Source organism: Benincasa hispida, chromosome 7 (assembly GCF_009727055.1).
Source record: "Benincasa hispida cultivar B227 chromosome 7, ASM972705v1, whole genome shotgun sequence".
Lineage (NCBI taxonomy): Eukaryota > Viridiplantae > Streptophyta > Magnoliopsida > Cucurbitales > Cucurbitaceae > Benincasa > Benincasa hispida.
The window spans coordinates 42,375,720-42,398,868 of record NC_052355.1 but is presented as its reverse complement, the minus strand read 5'-3'; the positions used below and the strand labels follow the sequence as shown (position 1 = coordinate 42,398,868).

The following is a 23,149-nucleotide window of genomic DNA, read 5'->3' as shown; positions in this document are numbered from 1 at the left end:
TTCAATCTCCTGCTGGATTCTGACCCAGTCTTTTCATAAACTCCGGTCTTCCCTATCAGTTCTTCAACCTCCAAGAACATAAAAAATCATTTCCCGAAAGGAAATTACATTAACATGAAGAAACATCCATGAAAGTAATAGAAGTGCTGAATTGGGAATTTGATTCAATAAAGTATCCAAGAGCTGGTCTGTATATAATTACTTAATTATTGAGCAAGAAGAAGCCAACTGACAAGGATCTACAGGGGTTTGGGATCATATCAGAAGCAGCAGCTTCAAGCCTGAATCTTGGTACCTCAAACTTTTGTACTCACTGTTAATTACAGAATATCTGAATTTATCTGCTTTTCTAGGCCTACGTTTGTCAATATAGTTATTAGGGTTTTCTTTTAATTCTTTAACCATAAGAGTTCGGTGGTATTATTGGACTGATCTTTTGGTGGGAAATGTTCTTCATTTTAGATAATGAAACCATTCCATTACTACCAACCCAAAGAAATACGACCTCTCTTAGATATACGGTTTATGCTGGAAAGGTCTGTGAACATTTTTCTGTATAAGCACACAATTTGAAGCGAATAACATTCTTAAAAAAATCCTTACCTTGAGTTGCACCAGTCCATTTGGAATTTGAATGATGATCCCTAAAGTTCTGTATCTTCATAATTTGCAGATGATTGCTGATTCTTTCAGCTGTACTGATTGTGTATCAAAGCTAGCAAGCAGTGGCATATGGTAGGAAATGTGTATTCTTCAAAGGGAAACTGTTGAAGTCACATGGCCACCATGAGCTGAGAGAGGAAAACTCTATTTATGTCGAGAGCAATGACGACAAAGCCAAAAATATCTTTGGCTGAACTTATCTTAACTTCCATCTCAGAAATCATAGATTCTAAAGCGTGCACGGAAGAAGAACATGGAAAATTAATTGAGATTGGAAGCTACTTTTATCGAGCAGCTTTGGCTGTTGCGGAGTTGCAGGCAATAGACCCAATAAAATTTGATGAAATCCTCCAATCTCTAAACAAAAGCATCAATCATGCAAAGGAACTAGTGGAGAAGTTCCAAAATGGCATTCAACCAGTCTCAGATTCTGATCCAATTAGCATCATAAATCCACTAGAAGAGGTGATAAAACAAATGGGTGAATGCTTAAACAAGATAGCAATCGCTACATTTGAGGAACAGAGTTATGTGAAAATGGCAATTCTATCACTTTCAGATGAGATGAAGAATATATCCACTAAAATTGTCCAAGCTCAAGCCATTATGAACAAACAAGAGATTCAAACTTCTTTGGAGGAACAATCAGAAAAAGAACCAGAAGTTATAGAGAGAGATCTATACCCCATTGACATGGACTGGGACACAAACAATACACAATCCTCAGTTGTATCGGAGTCAAATACAAACGGAAGAAGAAGCCAAATGAAGTATAGAAATGTTACATCATCCATGGAAAAACTACCCTTAATGAACCATTACATAGAACCTCTCTTTGAAACCTTCATCTGCCCATTGACAAAGAATATCATGGATGATCCAGTTAGCTTAGAAACAGGAGTGTCATATGAAAGGCAAGCAATTGTTGAGTGGCTTGAAGAGTTCAAAGAATCCGAGGAAATTTTCTGCCCAGTCACGGGGCAAAAGCTTGTCTCCAAAGCTTTCAATTCCAACAGAGCTCTGAAGTCTACAATAGAAAAATGGAAGGAGCGCAATGAGATAGCAACAATCAAAGTCACCAGGGCTGCACTGTCTTTAGCCAGTTCAGATGATATGGTGCTTGAGGCAATCAAAGACCTGTCGAGTATCAGCAAAGGGAAGCAGTTCAACATAGAACGGATCTTCAATTTTGGCATGTTACCTTTGCTCATTAACTTTTTGGAGTACAGAGACAGAGATGTTAGATATGCAGTTCTAGAGCTATTGCATCAAATGGCAGAAATCAATGAAGAAAACAAGGTTCAAAATTCATTCTAGTTGTCATATTATTATACACAATTGATAGCTGTCATGTCTCTGCAGTCCCTCCCTCTTCCCATATCCCCACCACATACAAAATAATAAGCAAACGATTAAAGAATAGAGAAAGAAAATAGCTTTTGCAATTTATCCTAAAAGTTCATACTTCTAAGTACCATCAGTTTTAAGATGAATCAATTGAAATAAAGTGAAATATAAACATTAGCCTAAAAGAATGCTAGAGACTTAGAATCCACTGTGGGGGTGTTTGGTCAAAGGAAATGGAGTTGGGGAGAGTGGAATTGTGAGATTCACTCCTTGTCTAAAGAGTTTGTGGGCTTCACAACTAAAAAACATCAATCGCATGTTTTATTAACTCCTTACGTTGTAAGCCCTACAACTTCACAACTCTCCAGGTTTCATACTATAATCCTTACCCCAAACACCCCTAAAAGATCAAAATTATAAAAACAAAAACTAGGATTGATACTGGTAAAATAAGGTTAACGATCATCTAAACAATTACGATTCAGCTACCGTCGACCAAAAATGGTAAAAAGAAGAAAAGAATCCAAGTTTTTCTCTCTCGTCAATCCTCTAATATAATAATAATTATAATTCTATGTGTGTGTGTTCTTGTAAGATAAATATTTAACATTACAACAACCATCAGTTTCCAGTGATCATTTCATGTATTTTAAACCATCATTATGAACATCTGATATCTACGACCAATTAGGATAGATTATGTACAGTGATGAAGGAAAAATAGGGTTAATTGGGTAATAATTTAGGTTAATTCTACTTTTACCCTCATTTATCCAAAACTCTATAAACATGAGTCTCCCTTCCCCCTCTTGTATGACACATTATCATTCTAACACAAGATTCTAAGTTTGATTCTTGGAGGATTACTTCTTTAGGCTATTTGGACTACATCATATAGGCGCCAATCTCTTGATAAGAAACTATATGGCCGAGTCTTCCAATTCCAAGATTCAAAAACAAGCCACAGGAAAATAGTTCTCTTTCGTCAACATAGGACATCGTGTAAAATCATTGCCATTACTTTTTCTTTTAAAAGAAATCAAGCTTTTGTTGAGAAAATTGAGGGGAAAAAATCATTGCTATTACTGATTAACATGAAATGAAATAAGTTTCCCTCCCCCTTTTGTACAATATAAAATGCTACATTTTTTAGACAGAATGACACCATCATCCAAATCAGTTTCTGGAAACAGTTCTACCACATCAGCTACCAGTACCTTTGTTAGTTATCAGTCCCTGGCTTGTGTTCATTAGGCTACGATTTAATTGAGACTGAACACCCACAAGTCTTGCTTCCGCTTTCTTGTGCATTTATGCACATTCATAAATACCTAGAGTTAAAGATAACATGAGTAACCACGGAAAATAGAATATAAATCCTTGCAATTCAAAATACAATAAAATAAAACAAACAAAAATGAGTAGTAGAGACACATCCTTACTCTTTGTTCTTATGCAGGTAACGATCTGTAACCAATTGGACGTGTCAAGAATAATCAATCTACTATCAAGTAGTCATAGGTCCATTCGGGATACAGCTTTGCTTCTGTTGTTTGAGCTTTCAAGATCCGAGACATTGTCAGATCCAATTGGTTCAGTAACTGGGGGGATTTTGATGCTGATTATCATGAAGAACAATAGGTCCGACGAATTTGCTTCAGAAAAGGCAGATGAAACGTTGAGAAACTTAGAGAAATCTCCAAAAAATATCAAGCTTATGGCAGAAGGTGGACTCATGGAACCCCTCATAAGGCATCTTACTGAAGGTGTGTGTAAAATTCTCACGCTCTCAACATAAGCATCCTTCACATAATTTGAAGAATAATTAGTACAGAATAATACAAAATATATCTGGAGGCTTATAGGTTGAAAATCATTAAATGTACATAACAGGTAGCATGGAAATTGACTGCTAATTCAATTATCACACTTCACCTCAAAATTAAATATTGCTAATTCAATCACCATATGTCAATTAAGTTATTTAAAATACAGGTAGTGAGTGGATGAGAATAGAAATGGCAAGCTATCTTGGGGAGATTGTCATTAGGCATGATTGTTTGTCGTATGTAGCTGAGAGGGCCTCTCCAGTTCTTGTCAAGATGGTGCATGAAGGAGATACATTTGTTCGCAGGGCAGCATTTAAAGCTCTATTGCAAATTTCATCTCACATGCCTAATGGTAAAACACTTGCAAAAGCTGGAGCTGTGCAAGTCATGGCTGAAGAGATGTTCACTCGTACTATTTGTGATGAACTTAATGACCCAAAAGCAGAAGCAACTAAAATACTGGCAAATATATGCGAATCCAGTCTTGATCTTGAGACACTTCAAGTTAACGCTCATGGCTACACTATGAGTTCAGACTATGTAGTCTACAACATTATCGACTTGCTCAAGAACTCGACCCCAGATGAATTTAAATTTAGCACGAGTCTCATCAGAATACTATTATGCTTGACAAAATCTCCAAAACCAAAGGACACCCTTATTTCAGGTGTAAAAAACACTGAAGCATGTGATACCCTCATAGATTTCATAAATAGTCCAGATGAAGAACTTGGAGCTGCAGCAATAAAACTGCTCATATCACTGTCCCCTTGCATGGGCTTCACAATGGCAGAAAGACTCTGCAAAACCAGTGACCAAATGGAGAACCTAATCAGTAGCATTACCTTGACAAACCACATCACAGAGAAGCAGACACTTTCAGCAACATTCTTGGCAAAACTACCTCATGAGAGCCTAGCTCTCAACACCATTATTGTAAACAAGAACATCGTGCCCAAGCTCCTGCAAACAATCAATCAAATACAGAACAGTGGAACAGGAATGGGCAGGTATGCAAGTGCTTTACTAGAGGGTTCAGTGGGAATTCTTGTCAGATTCACAGCAACACTTTACGACCCACAAATGTTGTTTCTAGCAAAATTTCACAATTTTACGTCAGTGTTTGCTAACCTGCTCGTGCAAACATCAAGCAATGAAGTCCAAAGGCTATCCGCCATTGGGTTGGAGAAACTATCATCAGCATCCACCAGTCTATCCAAGCCCCTGAACAATAAAAGCAACAAGGTAATGAAATTTCTCCACTTACCCAAGCTTCTAACGCTAGGTCCATCAAAGAAGGGTAACTTACGAGTATGCCCAGTTCATAAAGGGGCTTGCTCTTCACAAAACACATTCTGTTTAGTCCATGCGAAGGCAATTGAAAAGCTATTGACGTGTTTAGACAATGAGAACGAAGAGATAGTTGAGGCAGCTTTGTCCGCCATTTGTACGCTTGTGGATGACAAAGTGGATCTGGATAGAAGTGTGAGCCTGCTGAACGAATTTGACACAATAAGGCATGTCCTGAATGTGGTGAGGATCCATAAGCAAGAATCTGTATGGCATAAATCATTCTGGTTGATCGAGAAGTTCTTGATCAAGGGTGGGGAAGAATCTCTTTCCAGTATATCACAGGACAGATCGTTGCCTGCAATATTGGCTACTGCTTCCCATCAAGGCGACAGCGAGATGAAGGGAATAGCAGAAAAAATATTGAGCCATTTGAATATGGTACCAAATTTCTCTGCCCCTAATTATACTCTATGATCTTACCCTGTTCGTAACTTCTCGGAATTTGCTGCTGGCTGCGTTTGTGAAGCTGATTAACGTCGGTCAATAGCTCCGGCATACACTGCTCCGACAAGATGGAATTCAATTCATGAGAAAACCTTGTAAATTCCTAGAACGATTAGCAAAGGAAATGCATACAGGATTAAGATCAAATAAAAGACTGACCTGGACACTGAATAAGAAACAGGTAGTAGTGTAGTAGTTCTTCCCAGAAAAGGTCTTATCATTCCCAACTGGAAAGAGACCTCTAGGCATTGCTTCACGAATCATGAACGTTTGAAAAATAATGGGCAAGTATCCATTTATATATTTTAATTTTAAAAATGGTTAAAATTGGATCAATTTAAACTTTAAACTTTTATAAGTAAATTAATTTAAATCCTAAAACATGATAGAAAATTTAAATTGATATACTTATGAAATTTCAAAGTTTAAATTGATATACTTGTACAAATTCAAAGTTTAAATTGATTAACTTATGAAAGGTTTAAATAGAGACAATTTTTAGTTTTATGAAAGTTTAAGGTTTAAATTGATAACCGCCAAAGTTTAGAGGTGTAAATTGATATTTGTCCAAAAATAATTATATACTCTACAAAATATTACATATATATATATATATATATATGTTGGTTAAATTACAATTTTGATTTTTTAAGAAAAATTTGAGTGTTCATATTTGTGATTAGAAAATCCTAACTCCACCAGTCTTGCAACCTCATAAGCAATACTATTTTGCCATCGACTAATGTATTGATGTTTGTGTTTGTTTAGTTCGTAAACTTTCAAAATTATAAATTTAACCATTTTTACCTTTGAATTATTTAAAATGTATCGAAATATCATATACAAAATTAAAAATTTAAATTTACACCTAATAGAACAATTGATTTTTTAAAAAAATTGAATTTATCGGTGACTTATTAAACTGCCTTATTGAAAGTTTAAAGATCATAAAATTCAAATCTATATCTAATATAATAATTAATTTTTTTCAACTTTTAAATTTTAAGATTTAAACAAAAGTAACCGTTCATAATAAGTCTAAAGACTTATTAAACACTTTTAAAAGTTCATGTTCCAAGTAGACGCAATTAATCTAAGAACTTATAATTTAATGGTTGATCATTCAAACTATTTTGGAAAACGTAATTATCATAACAATGCAATCTTGAATTGGTAAGAATATCGGAACTTTTCTTTTACGAAGGTGTTGTAAGAAAACATTTTCTTAAATGTTTGTTAAATATAGAAAAATATTTTTCAGAATAATATTCATACAAACTCCAAGAATTAAAACGTCAGCTTGCTTAAACAAAGCCTGCAAACCTGTATTTTCAACTTCAACCCAATAACATAAAGCAAGTGTAAGGCCGGCAACTGCAACCCACTGTAGCATTTAGATACACACCTACATATACATATATATATATATAAATATGTAAATATATATATTATGGAACAACAAGCAACCATGAATCATCTTCTTTTTCTTTATATTATTTTCAAGTAATCTCTGTCGATCAAAAGTGCTTCGATTTGGCCGTAGCAGTTGAAATCTTTCCTCTTTTCATCTAATCTCTGATAATATCAATTGTCTCTGTTTGAGGTGGATGCTGACTTGGTCTCATTTTGCTAGGAGTATTCTTTTTATTGATATTCAAGATTTGACATCCTTATCATCATCCACTTTGGCAATATTTGTTGAGCAATTCTCTAAACAAATGAATATGAACAGCAAAAAGAGCAGTTAATAAGAAAAACCTTGATATTGACGAAATCAAATGCATCACACTGTTTTATTGTTCATATGTGAACTTGTCTCTAGATAAGACAGCGTGGTGGAAAAACCCCACCAACATATGACCTCTGTTCAAAGTTGAATAAATCTCGATGTCGACTTTTTCTCGATATTCAGGCGAGTTCATTGTTTATATTATAAACTCGCCTTGTTATCTATAATAATACTCAAGTCTCAGGAGTGGCTAGGTGAAAGATCAAAGGTGAGAACAAACTTATTATCTAGAGAGGTTTCAGCAGCAGGAATCATTAATCGTCCTCTGAAGAAAATGGGTTCTTTCTCTGTGGAGGATTTTGTGGGAAATGGGATTCTTAAGGATCTGCTTCCCACTTTGATGGATGAAGGCTGGGATGATGTACCAACATTGAAGGTCATGAATTCCGAGGATATGGATGCAATCAATATGACACAACACCAAAAGGTTGGTAATCAGTACTTTTTTTAGTTCTATTACAGAGACACACCCTAATAAGCAATTTCAGATGTTTATCTCTTACATGATTTTTGAAGTAGAAACCTTCGTATAATTCATCCAATTGATGAATTTATATAGCTAATAAAAAATCTTTTGAACAGTACTCATAGACGGCTTTTGCTATGACAGGAAGCAATTGAGATAAGAACTTACCTGCATGACAGATCTCTGATGCAGTATGCAGATAAGCTAGAGTCCTCCGGGAAATGTTTGCCTGAACTTCTAAGCTTAAGCGTTGAGGATTTAACATCTCAATTCCGAATGAAGAGAGGTCATATTGCACGTTTCCATGATAGAATTAGTTCATGTGCGGATCCCTTGACCAAAAAGTTTGATGCCCCTTCCCCATCTACAAGTGTCAAGAGGACTTATCAGTCTAACAACTCGAAGAGGATGCAGAGTATGAGAAGCCGAACCTTTCAGGATAAAACAGTTGAGCAAGCACTGAGCGAATTTAAAATCGAAGACGGTTATGTGTTCAAGGGGATTGTTGCAACAGAACTAGCTCGTCATATAGCATGTGGTTGTGTGCAACCTTCTCATATTGTTGATAAAATTGCTCCTTATTCTGCCATTGAAAATATCTCCATTCAGAAATTAACTCCAGAGTATAAGATTGGAATGGAGCGTTTGGTGAAGACTAAGACTCCCCCGATGAAAGCATCAGCACTATGGCAGGATAAGCCAGCCATTATCCTCTGTATTAGACGTCCTGGGTAAGTTTAAGCATGTTACTTCAAGACCTGGTTTTAAGTTGTAGACAGATAAGTTTTATTCATGAAGAAGATGATTTAAACTTGATGCATAAACTTAAAAAGCAAAAAAGAAAGGAAACTTCCTAGTGTCTGTAGATGAGTTTCATATCACTATTTGATATTGTCATTGGTGTTTGAGCCATCTTGAGGGAAAGGGACATCTAATATCTTTTTAGTTTGAAAACAGGTGCATAATGTGCAGAGCAGAAGCTCACCAGCTATATGCCAGAAAACCGATATTTGATGCACTAGGATACCAACTATTCGCTGTAATTCATGAACACATAGAATCAGAGGTATTCATAAGACTTTAGCTCCTTTAACGCATCCCTATCTGTTTGACTGAATTGTAGTGATGCAGGTGAAGGACTTCTGGCCCCGGTACTGGGGAGGCACTGTAATCTTTGACCAAGGCAGAGGATTCTTCAAAGCTCTAGGTGGTGGTAAATTGATGAAGGAAAAATTCCTATTCGGATTTCTTTTCAACCCCCGGGCCATAGCAAATTATAAGCGTGCAAAAGCAATGGGAGTGAAGCAAAATTTCAATGGAGAAGGAGAAATTAAGGGTGGTCTGTTCATTCTTGGCTCAGCAAAGCGTGGTATTGCTTACCAGTTTATTGAGCGGAACTTTGGGGACTGGGCGCCTCTTTCTGAAGTAATTGAGATCTGTACAAAAATACAGGTAACAGTTGCCGTTGCCTCTATCCTATTCTCCAGTATTAAGATCATATCTTCATTATGCATTCTTTCACATGATACAGAGCCGCCAGCCGCAAGCTCCAGGGGTATCCATTGAACCATCCCAAGAAGATAACCGAAGTTCATCCCTAGTGTAATACAAATTCTCATCTGGAGTTTCTATATAGTATATGGTGCTCAGTTGATTGATACTTTCTACAAGACATGAGAAGTGTTTCCATCATTCTTCGTTCTGTTTTCTCGGATGTGCTTTAATTAATTTACGTGGCTTGGCTGTTGCACAGAACTTTAATTACAACTATGATTTTTCTTATCACTTGACCACTTCATGTGAGCAAACCGGGTTTAGTTTGAAAGAAATTCGCAGCATACTTCAATGCATTATTCTAAAACCTTAAGAAGTGGAGGAACAGCGAGGCACATTTTTATTGAAGAAGAAAACCTTATTAAGTCGAGGAAATGTACAAGACAACAAGACAATAATCAATAACCGAAGCTACAAGAGCCCAAGAAATAAAGTATCAATTGAGAAGAATATCTTCCCTGCCTGACATTGGAACTGGTCTTCACAATTCCAAACAATAGCACTTTAATCATCCGTCAAACAGTAAAAATGATGGTCAAGAAAAGTATAAACTCGTTAAATATTACCTTGAAAATAAGAGGGAGAAGTGACGGTGGTTACTCTCTGAATTGTGATAATTTTCAATGGAAATGCATCAAAGTAGGCATGTTTCAACCTCATTTCGTCATGGGAATCAATCTGGAGAAAAGTTGGCAATACCACTTCGGATACACAGATCAACCACTAGTGTTGGTTTTCTACAAGCACGCTTGCAGCTGAAACGGCGTTCTTGAACTTGAACACTACAAGCAACCATCAGATTTCACGCAAGCCAGAAATATTTCCAATATTCTTTGGATAAATTCATCTTGATACCTCCAGTAGCTTTATTGAACGGTGTAATACTCAATGGCTCGTAGGACAAAACAGTTCCTTCTTCTGATCCTTGAAGGAATTCTTGTTAGGTAGAAATTATGAGATAGTTTTGAATTACATGAAAGCACAAAACAATCATCAATCGAGCTCACAAAAAGTACATACACATCTGAGATTGATGGTAGGTCTCATGCTCAAATAAAAGAAAGCTTGTTACTTGCATAATAATTCTGAGGTTTTAGTCAGGCAAAACACTACCAGAAATCCCCACATGAACACACTCCATCCTTGAACAAATGGAAACGGACAGCATCTCTTACAAGTATCGCTCTCTGGGTGATCCTAGAAATGTATTTTGTGGCATTGTGGCAATCGCCACAGACCCTGAGATTTTTTACTACACGTATTTGAAGGCCATCAGGTATAAATATCAAACCAAAGGCAATAGCAAGTTTCTCACTATGGTGATTAAGCATATTAATCTTCTCAGACTTCTCAACATCTTGAAGAACAAAACTCATATCGGGCACATATCCTTCCTCAATCATTTTCAGGTATAAACTTTCCAACTTGGCATATATCTGATCTGCAAAGGGACTTGACCGGTCATCTGCTGAGAAAATGTGCACTTTATTTTTATATTTGATCCAACTATATCCAGGTTCCTTTTTCACTCCCTTTTCCCTCATTCCTTTCCTCAATTTTGCTACATCATCCCATTTACCTTTCGCAGCATAAATGCTTGATAATAAAACATAACTAGCAGGGTTATGCGGCTCTAGTTCATGAAGAGACTCGGCAGCCCATTTACCAATTTCCAAATTTCCATTGTGTCTACAAGAACTTAGCAATGTGGCCCAACCAATTGCATCGGGACTAAAAGGCATCTGATTAATGAAGTTTTTTGCTTCTTCTAACCTTCCAGCTCGGCTGAGAAGGTCAATCATGCATGTGTAGTGATCGGGGAGTGGTGTGATTCCATGTTCTTTCACCATACATTCAAAATAATGATAACCTTTCTCCACTAAACCTGCTCTACTACAAGCTGATAGAACTCCAACGAAAGTAACTCCATCAGGTACCATGCCATGGGCCAACATCGTTTCAAACAGAGATATTGTTTCATTAGCTTTTCCAAATTGAGCATAACCTGAGACTAAAGCTGTCCAAGAAACTTCATCCCTGATTTTCATTTCATGAAACAACTGGTGGGCATATTCTAGGCTTCCACATTTACCATATAGAGTGACTAGAGCATTTGAAACCGTAACAAAACAAATTAAACCAGAAGCTAAAGCTTGGCCATGAAACTGCACACCCTCTTCTAGGCTTGCGAGGTTTGCACATGAGCTAATTACACTCCCTAGTGTAAAATCATCTGGATTAGTCTCATTTCTCTGCATATCACGAAATATCCTGATTGCTTCTTCACTATAACCATTCTGACCATAACCAACTAGCATTGCTGTCCATGATATTACATTCTTGTGCCTCATTTTTCTAAACACCGCTTCCGCAGATTTTATATTCCGACACTTGCAGTACATATCAAGTAGAGCACTTCCAACGAAGATGTTATCTTGATAATCAGTTCTGACAATGTAGGCGTGAATTTGCTTTCCCACATCAAGTGCCAGAAGACCGCCACATGCAGTCAACACACTCCCAAAGGTGAACTGATCCATGCACAAGCTTTCTCTTCCCATTTCTTTGAACTTATCAACTGCTTCTTTAAACAAACCATTTTGGGTAAGTCCAGTTATGATTGTTGTCCATGAAATCGAATCTTTTTCTGGCATATTATCAAACAATTGCTCGGCTTCTACAATAAATCCACACCGCAAAAGACCCGTGATCATAGTATTGTACACAACTATATTTTTCTCAGGTATCTCTTTAAAAATCCGCCTCGCATCATTGATAAATCCCGTTTTTGCATACATATCTACCAAAGGACTGCCAACAAACAGATAAGATTGATAACCAAATTTGAAGATTTGCCCATGAATCTGCCGACCCAAATCAACAAATCCTCGATTAGACGAGAGTATTAACATAGTAGAGAATGTAATCCTATTCAAGTTAACCGACCCATCCTTTAACATCATGTTATAAACTCTAACCGATTCGGAAATCAAATTGTTACCCGCATACCCGGAGAGAAGCGAGTTCCAAGAGACCACATCGTGCTCCGGCATGCGGTCGAAGACCTCTTTCATATCGCGAAGGTGACCCAATTTTGAGTAGGCTGAAAGCAGCGTGTTCCATGAAAAAAGGTTTGGTTGAGGAATTTGAGCAAACACGTTCCGTGCATTCTTCAAGTCCCCAAGTTTCACGTAAGTATTAATGAGGTTATTATACAGAAAGGTTTCTATGTTTGGTACAGTTCTGATAATGCGGCAATGAAGCTTCTTAACTTGGGCTCGATTCCGAGCTTCGCAGCAAAACTTAAGCGCAGCAGTGTAGTAATTTGATGAAGAAGACATATTCTTCTTCAAGAAACTACTTGGCGGGAAGGGAACGAGCGTCGCGTTTATACAATCGGTTCCCCAACCCGGAAAAGAATGATCCGAATTACTTCGGATTCTCTACCCCATTAGGTCTCTCGATCCGTCTCCAGGCCCAGTTCAATTCTGTATACAGTTTCTTGCGATCCAGGCTTCATACGCCCATGTATCGAAGTCTTGATGGCCTGGCCGGACCCAAACGAATTCGTCGGGTCATTTTATAGAATCCAGCCTAAAGTTTTACTTCCGATGACCCAAATTCATAGTATATTGATAATATTGGTTAACCGTTAGGCATAGCTTAATTTGACTTAGAAAGTAATTGTTAATAACTAAATATATTTTTTTAATTCAATAATATGTGATGCCGCCGGAATTCAAATACGTGACGGAACTAGAGTATATATCTAAATCGGTTGGGTTATTTCGAGTTGACACAAAACATGTTTTTAGTTAGATTATAAGTTAAGTCATTGAACTTTCATTGTTTATTTAGTCTCTAAACTTTTAAAAGCATTTAGTAGGTCTCTAACTTTTAATTTTAGGTTCGTTGTTAAACTTTCGATTTTGTTCTAATAGATTCTTAGATTTTTAATTTTGTGATTAATAGGCCTTTAATTTATTCAATATCTTTTAAAATTTATGAATCTACTAGACACAAAATTACACTTTTATATCTAATAGATCAATGACTTTTAAAACGTTTGAATATGTCAATAATCCATAGACATAAAATTGAAAGTTCAAAATTGATTAGATTTTTAAAATACAAGTCATTTAGCACAAAAAGGTCATATTAGCACAAAATTAAAAATTCATGAACTTATTAGACACTCAGTTTAAGAATCAAACGGTTACATAGAATATGTGAAATAGGAGAATCGATCTTTTTAATAATACAAACATTATATCAATTGAACTATGCTCATTTTGGCCAGACTTAAAAAGTTATTTTAGAGAGAACTTTTAACTAATTTTCTTTATATAAAATAAAAGAAATCCTTACATAGGATACGTTTTCCTCGATAGATAGGGGGAAAATGTTATAAAAAACATGCCAAACATAATAATAACAGACAGCTATTTCATGAATATTGCTTCTTTCTTAATTAAAAAATAATATTAAAGTGAGTTATCTTTGACAAGTGGCTCAAACTTTCATTATAGATTTATAGGTGATACTTGAGAAAATGACCCTTTCCTCCTGCATCAACCATGAAAGCCAGGTCATTTCATGATTGATACAGTAGAAACTCATCAGTTGCTGAGTAAGCTAAAAGATGTTTCATGGATCTCAGCGTCAAAACGCAAATTCATTCACACTTAACAACAGCATTTCCCTCAGCATAGTTGTAAAAATTACAGCCAACCCACTTCAACTAGTGGAACCATACACTATCATCTGTTCTCTCATTTTCTTAACAAGAAGACACACTAAGCTCAAGTGGTTCCTCGGTTTTCAGATATCGATTCCTCGACCTCTATACATCGACTAAGGCAAAGACTCCTATATTATGAACTAACGAGATCGGAAACTATTTTCTCTACCAGGTCATTGATTTCTGGGCATTGTCATGGGGCGATTTTCTGCCTTGGTTAGTATCAGCCGGTCCGAATCAGTCACCAGCTAGAGTAACGCAGCTCCAAATACAGTAATGGTATTTCTTATATCACATTGGACAACTAAATCTCGCAACTTCTTTCACATTACCACGAAGTAGAATGGACAACTAAATCTCACAACTTCTTTCGCATTACCACGAAGTAGAAATAGTTCGCCGGCAATGAATCTCATACTAAGACTAATACAATGCACCTGTACATGAAGCAGAAATGGTTCATGGCAATCAAGAAGAAATTTCACTGTTCAACTTTTGTATTGCTAGGTGAATCAGATCCTACAAGAAGAGACCAATTTATATTTCAGTTTAAGGATTTCAGGGTGCAGTTTGGATGTTTATGTTATGAGGGGTGGTAGTATTATGTTACCTTGAACTTCTAAACAATTGGGGGTAGTGGACATCCCAAAGCTCATCTGCACAATATTTTGGAGTTCACCATCCCACACATTCTTTATCTGCGGACATATTTTTATACATTTAACAAACTATTGAAGATGTTATGGAATCGGCAAATAAAAAAAACAAAAAACATAAAGCAAGAAAGTGGGATCAACACTGAGATTTATATGGTTCACTAACAATGAGTTAGTTATGTCCACGAGCAGAGGGAAAACAGTTTACTATTGAGAGAATAATAAAGATTACAGAACAACAGTGTCTCTAGGGTTATAGAATTTATATAGTGCACTTCTCTAAACCTAAGGGAAAACATAAATAATATAAATACACCAAATATCATATTTAAAGCATTCTAACAGAAGAATATGAACAAAATTTTCATTCAGCAAGGTAATTAAGTATTTAAGTTAGTACCTGAGTAGGATCCTTAAATCCACCAGACCTTGTAGTCATCTGGGAATTCATTGTGCTTCTTAACATCTCAGAACTCCCTATGGCAGGAAAATTGCTTGGGATATGTCCATGATGAGAAATATGAGGCGGGGGGCAAGCAACAGGCATATGCGAAGAAAATCCCAATGTTGACGATGGACCAACTCGTGATTGAAGAATCTTAAGAGAGAATTATGTGTGTTAGAGACGGAATATGCATGAACTGATTTTCTCAAGAACTTTGACTTACAATAATGAGAAATTACACTTACATCTTTGGCTACGTGTCCATCGATGTTAATATCCAACCTTGGATTCACGGTAGCGAGTTTCATTGATAAAAACTGCAAATATCATGGAAATTTAAACAAAGATTTAGAAATCAAGTTCATGTACTGATTTCCTCAGTTTTCAAAGAAATCTTATATAGACTAACTGGTAGGATTTTCCAGCAATTTTTATCATCTTCACCAAATATAGCAAAAGATATCTACCTCGATAATATACTGAACTATGAAGCATATGAACGAATTTCATACCTCAACTTGTCGTTGCAGTGATTGGACATAGTTAATAATTTCATCTAGCATTACTGCCTTTCCAGTGACCTGCATAATGGAACTTTAACCGAGTGAACATAGATTTCAACGGGATTCAACCATTGAAGGTACAAAGTTAACCATCAAACCTTGCTGCAACCAGGGACTAGTTCTTGAAGAAACTTCATCCTCTCACTGATCTTCTCCCTCCTTACCTATAACAGAACTCAAAGTCGGTCAACTTCTGGTTTTCATGCTTAGAGAAGCTATCCTGATATGCTTTGAAAGATTGAATGTGACATATATTACCCTCTCTGCAAGACTATGGCTGTTTGTTGCCTGGCCCCTTCGAGCTCTAACATGAATATACTCTTCCTTTGGTGGATCAGAAGGCTGAGATGCCTGTTTACCATGTTTTCCTGTACCCTTGTTTGCAGTTGAACTTGGATTTTGATCTCCTTTTCGCTGAGTTTCAGCAGCATCCTTAGCTGAAATCATAGTTTGTTGCAGAGGTCCATTGGCTCGATCGAGTTCAATCTTCTACCCAAAACAAAATTGTTGGCAAGGATAGAAAAAATTCAAAACCAAGACGCTAATTAGTAATAATTCTTCTCACCCAACACATGTGGGGGGAAAAACAAGAATCATTATTTATTACCTGTCCACTTCGTTTCCTTTTCCTCAAGCCAAGGCTCTTGGCAGAAAGTTCCTTACATGTGGCCTCTAATGTACGTGGCTCACCCGAACCATCACCACTGCTAAACTCGGCTTCATCAGATTCATTAGCAGAACCATCGACAGCATGTTTACCACGATCATCCAATTTCAAAGGGCTTCCACTTTTAGGTGAACCCCTTTCAGTAGCTCCATGTTCATTAGTCAAAGAAACAGGCTTGGAACATTCACTGTTAACCATGTTTCTTTGAGATTGTCCTCCAGTTCCGGATACCAAACCTAACCCATTTCGTGGAATCTCATCCCATCTCTCAGGGATTACTCCCATGCCTCTGGAAAAAACACCCATAGGCTCAGGAATGTTGAAATGGCCAACAATATCACCAAAATTTCCACCACTGAAGCAGGAAAACCTGGCTGCACGCTCGATAAATGAAGAATCAGCTGGAAGTTGAGATAAGCTCGGCGGGAGCACGCCGGGAATATTAGGTAGGTAAACTCCCCCTTTTAACATATTATGTGATGGGTTCCAGCTGATGTCAAGTGTTCTATCAATGTCACTGCTCAAAGAAACTGGACAGCCACTGGCCTTTCTAATTGCTATGGTATTTGAAGTACTGGAGTTGTTGTTATGGCCTTGAATGTTGCAAATTCCCAAGTTTTGACAATTAGCTGCTTGTTCCCAGATGGTAGAGCTAAATGACTCTACCACAGGAGCAGTGGAAGAAGAACAACCAACCATATCCTGATTCCTAACTACATCCACATTCCCTGGAAAAACCAAACCGATTGGCATACTCATGAGAGTCGTTTCGCCGCATCGCCAATCCGATGACATGCTATTCGAACAGTTAATAGAATCCTCTATGCTACTTTCTAGTCTAAATTTATCTCTGTCATCAATATCCATACTATGTTGACTAAGATACCCAGAAGAAGCATGTATAAGATACCCAGCTTTTAGAGTTGCTTTTAAATACAAACTTCAAAATCTACTCACTCCAGGCAGAATCTATGGACTTTTCACAAAGAAGTATAGAAAAAGAGAAACTACATATACAAGAACATAACAATTTAAGCTAATACAAACTCCCCCAATTCAAGAAATTACGGGAAATCTCACAAGTCACACTGGTGGAAGAATATGAAGGTGGTAACAGTAAAAGCTTGAAGAATGAAGCAAAATCAGTAGTGTGCATAAAGAAGAAGATGGTAGCAAGCAAAGAAGACAATATTTATGAAGCTACCATTTCCCAAGCAAGGAGAGGGAAGTTGAAGTACTGAAAAGCAGAAAAATGAAGGCCTCCAAAAGCCAATAGACATTAAAAAGCGACAATTCAAAGAGGAGGTGAATAGAGTGTAAAGAAACAGAAGGCAGTCAACTGATAAAACAGAGAAGAGAGCATTGATTTCAGCATAATAAATAGACGTTGAAAGCCCTAGTCAGAGTGTGAGCAGAGAAAAAAAAACCAAGTTTCTGAATCACAGACACTGGGAAAGAAAACGGCACCAAAAGTAGCAAGAGAAAGATACCCATTTCAGATAATGTACCATTTTCAGTACTCCATAGTCCCATTCAAACTTTTCTTCAAATAAATTCCATTGAATTTCGACTTTATGTTCAAACCCCTTTTTTCAAATTTTCAGCTCAGAACCTCAGCCTCTGGCTCTGTCACGCCACAGAGAGATGCTCACACAGAAAAAGGAAGATTTTATTGCATCAAATACAGAGAGAGAGAGAGAGAGAAATATAGGCAATGGAAAGATATACAAAGAAACGGGTTATTTAAGCAATGGTGAAAGGGAAGCTACAACAGTAAAGGTTCTGCATTTATAACCAAACTTGCATGAAAATGAGAGCTCTTGATCATTAAACCACGGTTGCTGCTCCAACAAAACCATTACATTAATAAAATAATGTGGTTTTCACATCTTTTACTCCTCTTTTCCATTTTCATCACTCTACTTTTGAATTTTGAATTCCTCTCTAATTTTTTAACCCCCCCCCCCCCTTTTTGTTTGTTTTTCTTTTCTTTTCTTCTCTTTTATCGTTTCATAAAATTCTAAATTCGGTCTAGAATTGAATTCTTATCGTTTGTAATTAAAATTCAGTTCTATAATTTTATAAAATCCTCATAAATCGTCTGATAGAATATTTTGACTCTATTATCTGACTCTTCGAGTGACCAAAAATAGAGTCCTATTGTATTCGTATTTATGTTACTTAGAATTTTGACTATATAGTCGAGAAGAATGTCATATTATAAACTCACTAGCCCCATAGGTGTTTAATTTATAATATGATATTTCTTTTTAATAATAAAACTATTATATCCTTTTGTCCTTGAATATAGTTAACACACTATTACTGAACCATATAATTTATACGTCGATTTTTCTATTGTTTAGATTTTTTTTTTTTTTTAATTGTCGATTTCATAATATAGTCATTACTATAGATGTTATTTATGAGGTTTTTATCAAACCATAAAAATATTTATGAGAATTTTATCAAATCATAAAACTACTCATGAGTAGTTATCAAATTATATGAACTAAATTCTAATTTTTACCAAATTATAGAGACGAAATTTATAATTGAGCTTTTTTTCTATAAAAAAAAGTTAGAAAACACTTAATTTTCAGCCCTTCAAGTTACGTTGAATTACCAACTTTTTCCAATCACAAAAAGAAGCCCCATCCATCAATTGAAAAGGATAAAATATCGTTATCTAGTTTATCACTTTAATGACATAACCTAAATGTGTGAAGCTCAATGAGAATCCAATAATTAAAGTTGAAAGTTTTTAAAGAATTCCAAAAACTAAATTAACAAATGGGTCATCAAACTACTAAATATATATAGTTCCAATTCCATTATTCCTTCCTCAAATATTTTTCTCACAAATGCCATCAATATTAGACCAAAAAGTGAAGCTCAACCAACCTCATCAAAACTCTTATTTATTGATCACTTTCCTCCCTTACAACATTTACTTCATGAAATAAACCAAATTAAAATGCCAAACTTTTCTGATCAAACCCCACATGATAAATCTATCGATTCGTTCACGTGAATTTTAAAACTATAAGTGACTCTCGATATTAAATTAAAAAGAAATTAATATTGTAGAAGGATACTCAGATATCAAGTTAAAATCATTACATCATATTGTTTTTAGTTCAACAAGGTAGATAAATGGGACCATCTAATATTTTAAATAATTTGATACTTTTCTAATCAGTTGAACTATATTCAAGTTCTCGTCATAGAAGATAAAAAAGAAAAAAAAAATGATAATGAGAAGAAAATATATTTAACATTATTTTAAAATGGACAAATTACTTGTTTGTAACTATGGCCATTAAAGTTGGATGTCAGTTGACAGCTCAATAATCAGCAGCTCAAAAACAATAACTAGAAGGGAAAAGGGTGAGTTAATATTGTCCAAAATGTTGTTGAAACTGTGGCTGAGGCAACAGAGAGTTAAATATCATAGATATGTACCACTGATAATTGATTTCAATAATACAAATTATTATTGTGGCCATTTCATTTATTAAATTACTCTAGAGCAAGGGGAATCCTTGGCAGATTGATACTATTGGTGTTATTTTGTTTGCTATGATAAATATGGAAATTTTGTTGTTGTTTGGTTCCTATCTTTTGTTGCCGGAGCCTGCTTTTCAGATTCAAATTAATTACTTCGATTCGATAATCATTTCATTTTTTATTTTCAAAAATTATATATGTATTCTCATTCTTTTTTACAACAGTCTTCATATATATACATTTATTTGTTATCGATGAGTATTCGGATCAGCTTACGGGCACTTCAACTAATCTTACGGGACAACCATTCAACCCTACAACATTTGGACATTGAAGAAACCCGTAGGATATTAAATCTTAAATAAGTGGTCATCATGAATTGAACTCATGACCTCTTAATCCTTTATCAATTAAGTCATGTCCTGCTATTTACTATTAGATCAATCTATGATGGTTATTTTTTGAAAAACATTTGAATTCTCGACTTTTTTTAAAATAAGTTTTACATGTTTATTTTAATTTTCAAAATTTTGATTGAATTTTGAAAAAATTTGTAAAAGTTTAATAATAAACAAGTGTTTATAAAATTTATTTTAAAAAACCAAAATTTAATGCCACATTTGATAACATAATCATTATTTAATTTCTGAAGATGGAGCTTATAAACATTTCTTCAACTAATTTATTTTATTATTCACCTTTTAATTAATATTTTTATAAATCAAGACAAGTTGGGGGTGGCTATCAAAAGATTTATTTATTTATCAAATTGGACTAAAATTCAAGTATTTTTTTTATTAAAAAAATGTGAATTTGTAGTATGAGAGGAAATAAGTATAAATTTTAAAAATTAAAAACAAATCTTTTATCAAAGGGATTAAGCCCTATCTTTTTTTTTACAACTAAATATCTTCGTTTAGATTAACTTGAGAAAAAAGTATTTTTTAAAAAAAAAATTATTTTTATTTGAACATTTTTTATAAAATGAATTGAAATGCACGCGAAAAAGCTAATTACCAAATACTTTAATTTCTTTTAAAATAATTTATTTTTTATCGTAAAAATTTGAAAATGTATTTCAAATATATTTTTAATAGAAAAAGTTGCATGCATCTTGCGTTAATATAGTATTGGTTTTTATTAATGTTAATATTTACATTATTTTGAAGTGGTTTTCTTGATGTTTTAATTAAGAAAATAGTTAGATGTCTTGGAACTCCATCTATTTTGTTCAGCATACTCAGTTTTTTATGTGTAGCAAATTATTTTTTCTTTTTTTTTTTTTTTTAATAGTCTTCAACTTTTTACCATATAATTGATGTAATTGAAGTGGTTATTAAAAGATAAATACAATCTAAATAATGCATTCAAATGTGGGAGATTTTCAAAAATAAAAAAAATTAAAAAAACACTATTTACTCAAAATAACAGAATTTTAATCTTCTTTGATAGTGATTGTCTATCAATATCAATCATAATAGAAATTGATAAACGTCTCTCACTAACAAATACGAAATGTATTAATATCCCTCAACATTTTTTTTTAATTGCGGTAAATAATTTGATTTTTTTTTTATCTGTGAAATTTGAAATATATTGATCTTTAATGAAACATAAAAAAAAATAGCTGATAAAGCAAAACTTTAACGACAAAATTTGAGATTGGCCACATGGCCATCTAAAACTCATGCATGCTAAACAAATCATAAATGCAAATAATATTTTTTTTATAATTTTAAATTACAAAATATGGATTCCAAACCTCAATTCCTAGTTGAAATGAAAATTCAATTTTAAAAGTGACAAAATGTGGCTCACATTTGTTGGTTTTTTTGATTGAGGTGTTTCTTCAAGGATATTCCACGTAGATTCATTATATTAAATATTTATTTTCCTTGTCGTCTTTATTTTATTTCCAAAACGCTATTAACTCGTGAGTTTTATTTCTAAGGTTTTGTAAAGTGTATTATAGAGGATCTAATTAATTAATGTGATCTTTATAGATGCTAGTGCCCTCCAATTAAGGTGTGGTTTTTGTGATTAAGCATTAGTTAAGTTTGACCACAGTTTTAATACATAAACATTAGGGAAGTTTTTACCAATAAAAAAATATCAAATTAAGAAATAAGAAAAAAATATTGATAGACATTAATAGACTTTTATCAACATCTATTATATATTATTAATGATAGATTTCTATCAATTTTTACTATTGATAAATTTCTATCAGTTTCTACTACTGATAGACTTCTATCGACCTCTATCAAAGAAGATTAAATTTTACAATCATAAATAAATAGTTACATTTATTTTTCTATTTTTCAAAATTTTCCTAAATATTATTTAGAAGGGAGTTTGGAATACTTTTTTAAAAAGAAATGTTCTTTTAATATAAATTTATCTATTTCTCTATATAAATACAATTAAAAGCAATAATTTAAAGTGAGTTTATGTTTTTAATATAGTATTAATATTTGAAAAACATTTTATAACGAAACATATAAGTGATAAATTATTTTTAAAATGACTTTAAAGTGATTATCTGAAATTATTTTTTTTTAAATGTAGTAAGTAAAAAACATATTTGCAAGTTATAAAATCCCTTTCAAATTTAGTTTAGCAATTATTTAGAGAAAAATTATTTTAAATAATAAAACTATTAAAAATATTTTTAAATATAATAAAATTTATTGTCTATTAATGATAGATATTGATAGACATTTATCATTGTCTATAGTAAAAGATGATAGTGATCATTTTTTTTATTTATTTTTCTATATTTAAAAACAACCCTTATTTAAAACTTTTAAAAAATGTATAATGTAGAAATTTTTTATTTAAAATATGTTAAACTAAAAGGTATGCAAAATATACTTTGTAGAAACTCTATGTGATAATCCCTTTTTTCTTTTTGAAAAAAAAATGTGATAAAATTTCTTAGTACTATTATAATGATAAAATTTCCCCATTACTCTCTTATTTATTTCAGTTTAGAATTGTTTACCAAAAAAAAAAAAAAAACAATTTAGAATTAAATAATATATTTTGTCCAAGAGCAATATATGTCGAAAGACTATTAATATTTCTGAGATAATGCACGAATTATTATTGCAATTACTATC

General features: G+C 34.1%; 4 protein-coding genes and 2 long non-coding RNA genes across 13 annotated transcripts; 2 read left to right on the top strand and 4 right to left on the bottom strand.

Moving 5' to 3' along the window:
• The first annotated feature begins 668 nt into the window (after positions 1 to 668).
• LOC120081511 (putative U-box domain-containing protein 42) lies at positions 669 to 5,789 on the top strand. The gene is made up of 3 exons (XM_039036461.1): positions 669 to 1,962; positions 3,470 to 3,776; positions 4,006 to 5,789. Exons 1-3 carry the CDS (start codon positions 814 to 816, stop codon positions 5,604 to 5,606), a joined length of 3,057 nt encoding a protein of 1,018 aa, XP_038892389.1. The 5' UTR covers positions 669 to 813; the 3' UTR covers positions 5,607 to 5,789.
• Positions 1,664 to 3,593, bottom strand: LOC120081513. The gene is made up of 3 exons (XR_005482864.1): positions 3,453 to 3,593; positions 3,228 to 3,341; positions 1,664 to 1,800 (listed from the first exon to the last, which is right to left on the bottom strand). It is a non-coding gene; the product is annotated as an uncharacterized LOC120081513 (long non-coding RNA).
• A 1,147-nt stretch (positions 5,790 to 6,936) lies between the features above and the next one.
• Positions 6,937 to 8,463, bottom strand: LOC120081924. The gene is made up of 3 exons (XR_005482991.1): positions 8,323 to 8,463; positions 8,060 to 8,255; positions 6,937 to 7,346 (listed from the first exon to the last, which is right to left on the bottom strand). It is a non-coding gene; the product is annotated as an uncharacterized LOC120081924 (long non-coding RNA).
• On the top strand, positions 7,366 to 10,003 carry LOC120081923. Of its 2 annotated transcripts, XM_039037107.1 has the most exons (5): positions 7,369 to 7,852; positions 8,036 to 8,622; positions 8,849 to 8,957; positions 9,023 to 9,343; positions 9,423 to 10,003. In XM_039037107.1, the coding sequence occupies exons 1-5, from the start codon at positions 7,700 to 7,702 to the stop codon at positions 9,495 to 9,497; spliced, it is 1,245 nt and encodes a 414-aa protein (XP_038893035.1). In that variant the 5' UTR covers positions 7,369 to 7,699; the 3' UTR covers positions 9,498 to 10,003. The 2 variants fall into 2 exon arrangements, with proteins under 2 accessions (XP_038893034.1, XP_038893035.1); XM_039037106.1 differs by having other exon boundaries at positions 7,366 to 7,852; positions 9,023 to 10,003.
• Positions 8,482 to 13,046, bottom strand: LOC120081922 (putative pentatricopeptide repeat-containing protein At1g68930). 3 transcript variants are annotated; one of them, XM_039037105.1, is made up of 3 exons: positions 12,455 to 12,703; positions 10,012 to 12,309; positions 8,482 to 8,618 (listed from the first exon to the last, which is right to left on the bottom strand). In XM_039037105.1, exons 1-2 carry the CDS (start codon positions 12,566 to 12,568, stop codon positions 10,555 to 10,557), a joined length of 1,869 nt encoding a protein of 622 aa, XP_038893033.1. In that variant the 5' UTR covers positions 12,569 to 12,703; the 3' UTR covers positions 8,482 to 8,618; positions 10,012 to 10,554. The 3 variants fall into 3 exon arrangements, with proteins under 3 accessions (XP_038893033.1, XP_038893031.1, XP_038893032.1); XM_039037103.1 differs by having other exon boundaries at positions 10,012 to 13,046; XM_039037104.1 differs by having other exon boundaries at positions 8,515 to 8,649; positions 10,012 to 13,046.
• An 844-nt stretch (positions 13,047 to 13,890) lies between these two features.
• LOC120081983 (transcription factor bHLH49) lies at positions 13,891 to 18,381 on the bottom strand. Of its 5 annotated transcripts, none has more exons than XM_039037169.1 (9): positions 18,008 to 18,377; positions 16,458 to 17,245; positions 16,109 to 16,339; positions 15,949 to 16,014; positions 15,800 to 15,868; positions 15,533 to 15,604; positions 15,243 to 15,440; positions 14,797 to 14,884; positions 13,891 to 14,705 (listed from the first exon to the last, which is right to left on the bottom strand). In XM_039037169.1, exons 1-9 carry the CDS (start codon positions 18,048 to 18,050, stop codon positions 14,668 to 14,670), a joined length of 1,593 nt encoding a protein of 530 aa, XP_038893097.1. In that variant the 5' UTR covers positions 18,051 to 18,377; the 3' UTR covers positions 13,891 to 14,667. The 5 variants fall into 5 exon arrangements, with proteins under 5 accessions (XP_038893097.1, XP_038893098.1, XP_038893096.1 ...); XM_039037170.1 differs by having other exon boundaries at positions 18,026 to 18,377; XM_039037168.1 differs by having other exon boundaries at positions 13,891 to 14,623; positions 16,458 to 18,381.
• Positions 18,382 to 23,149: the final 4,768 nt, after the last annotated feature.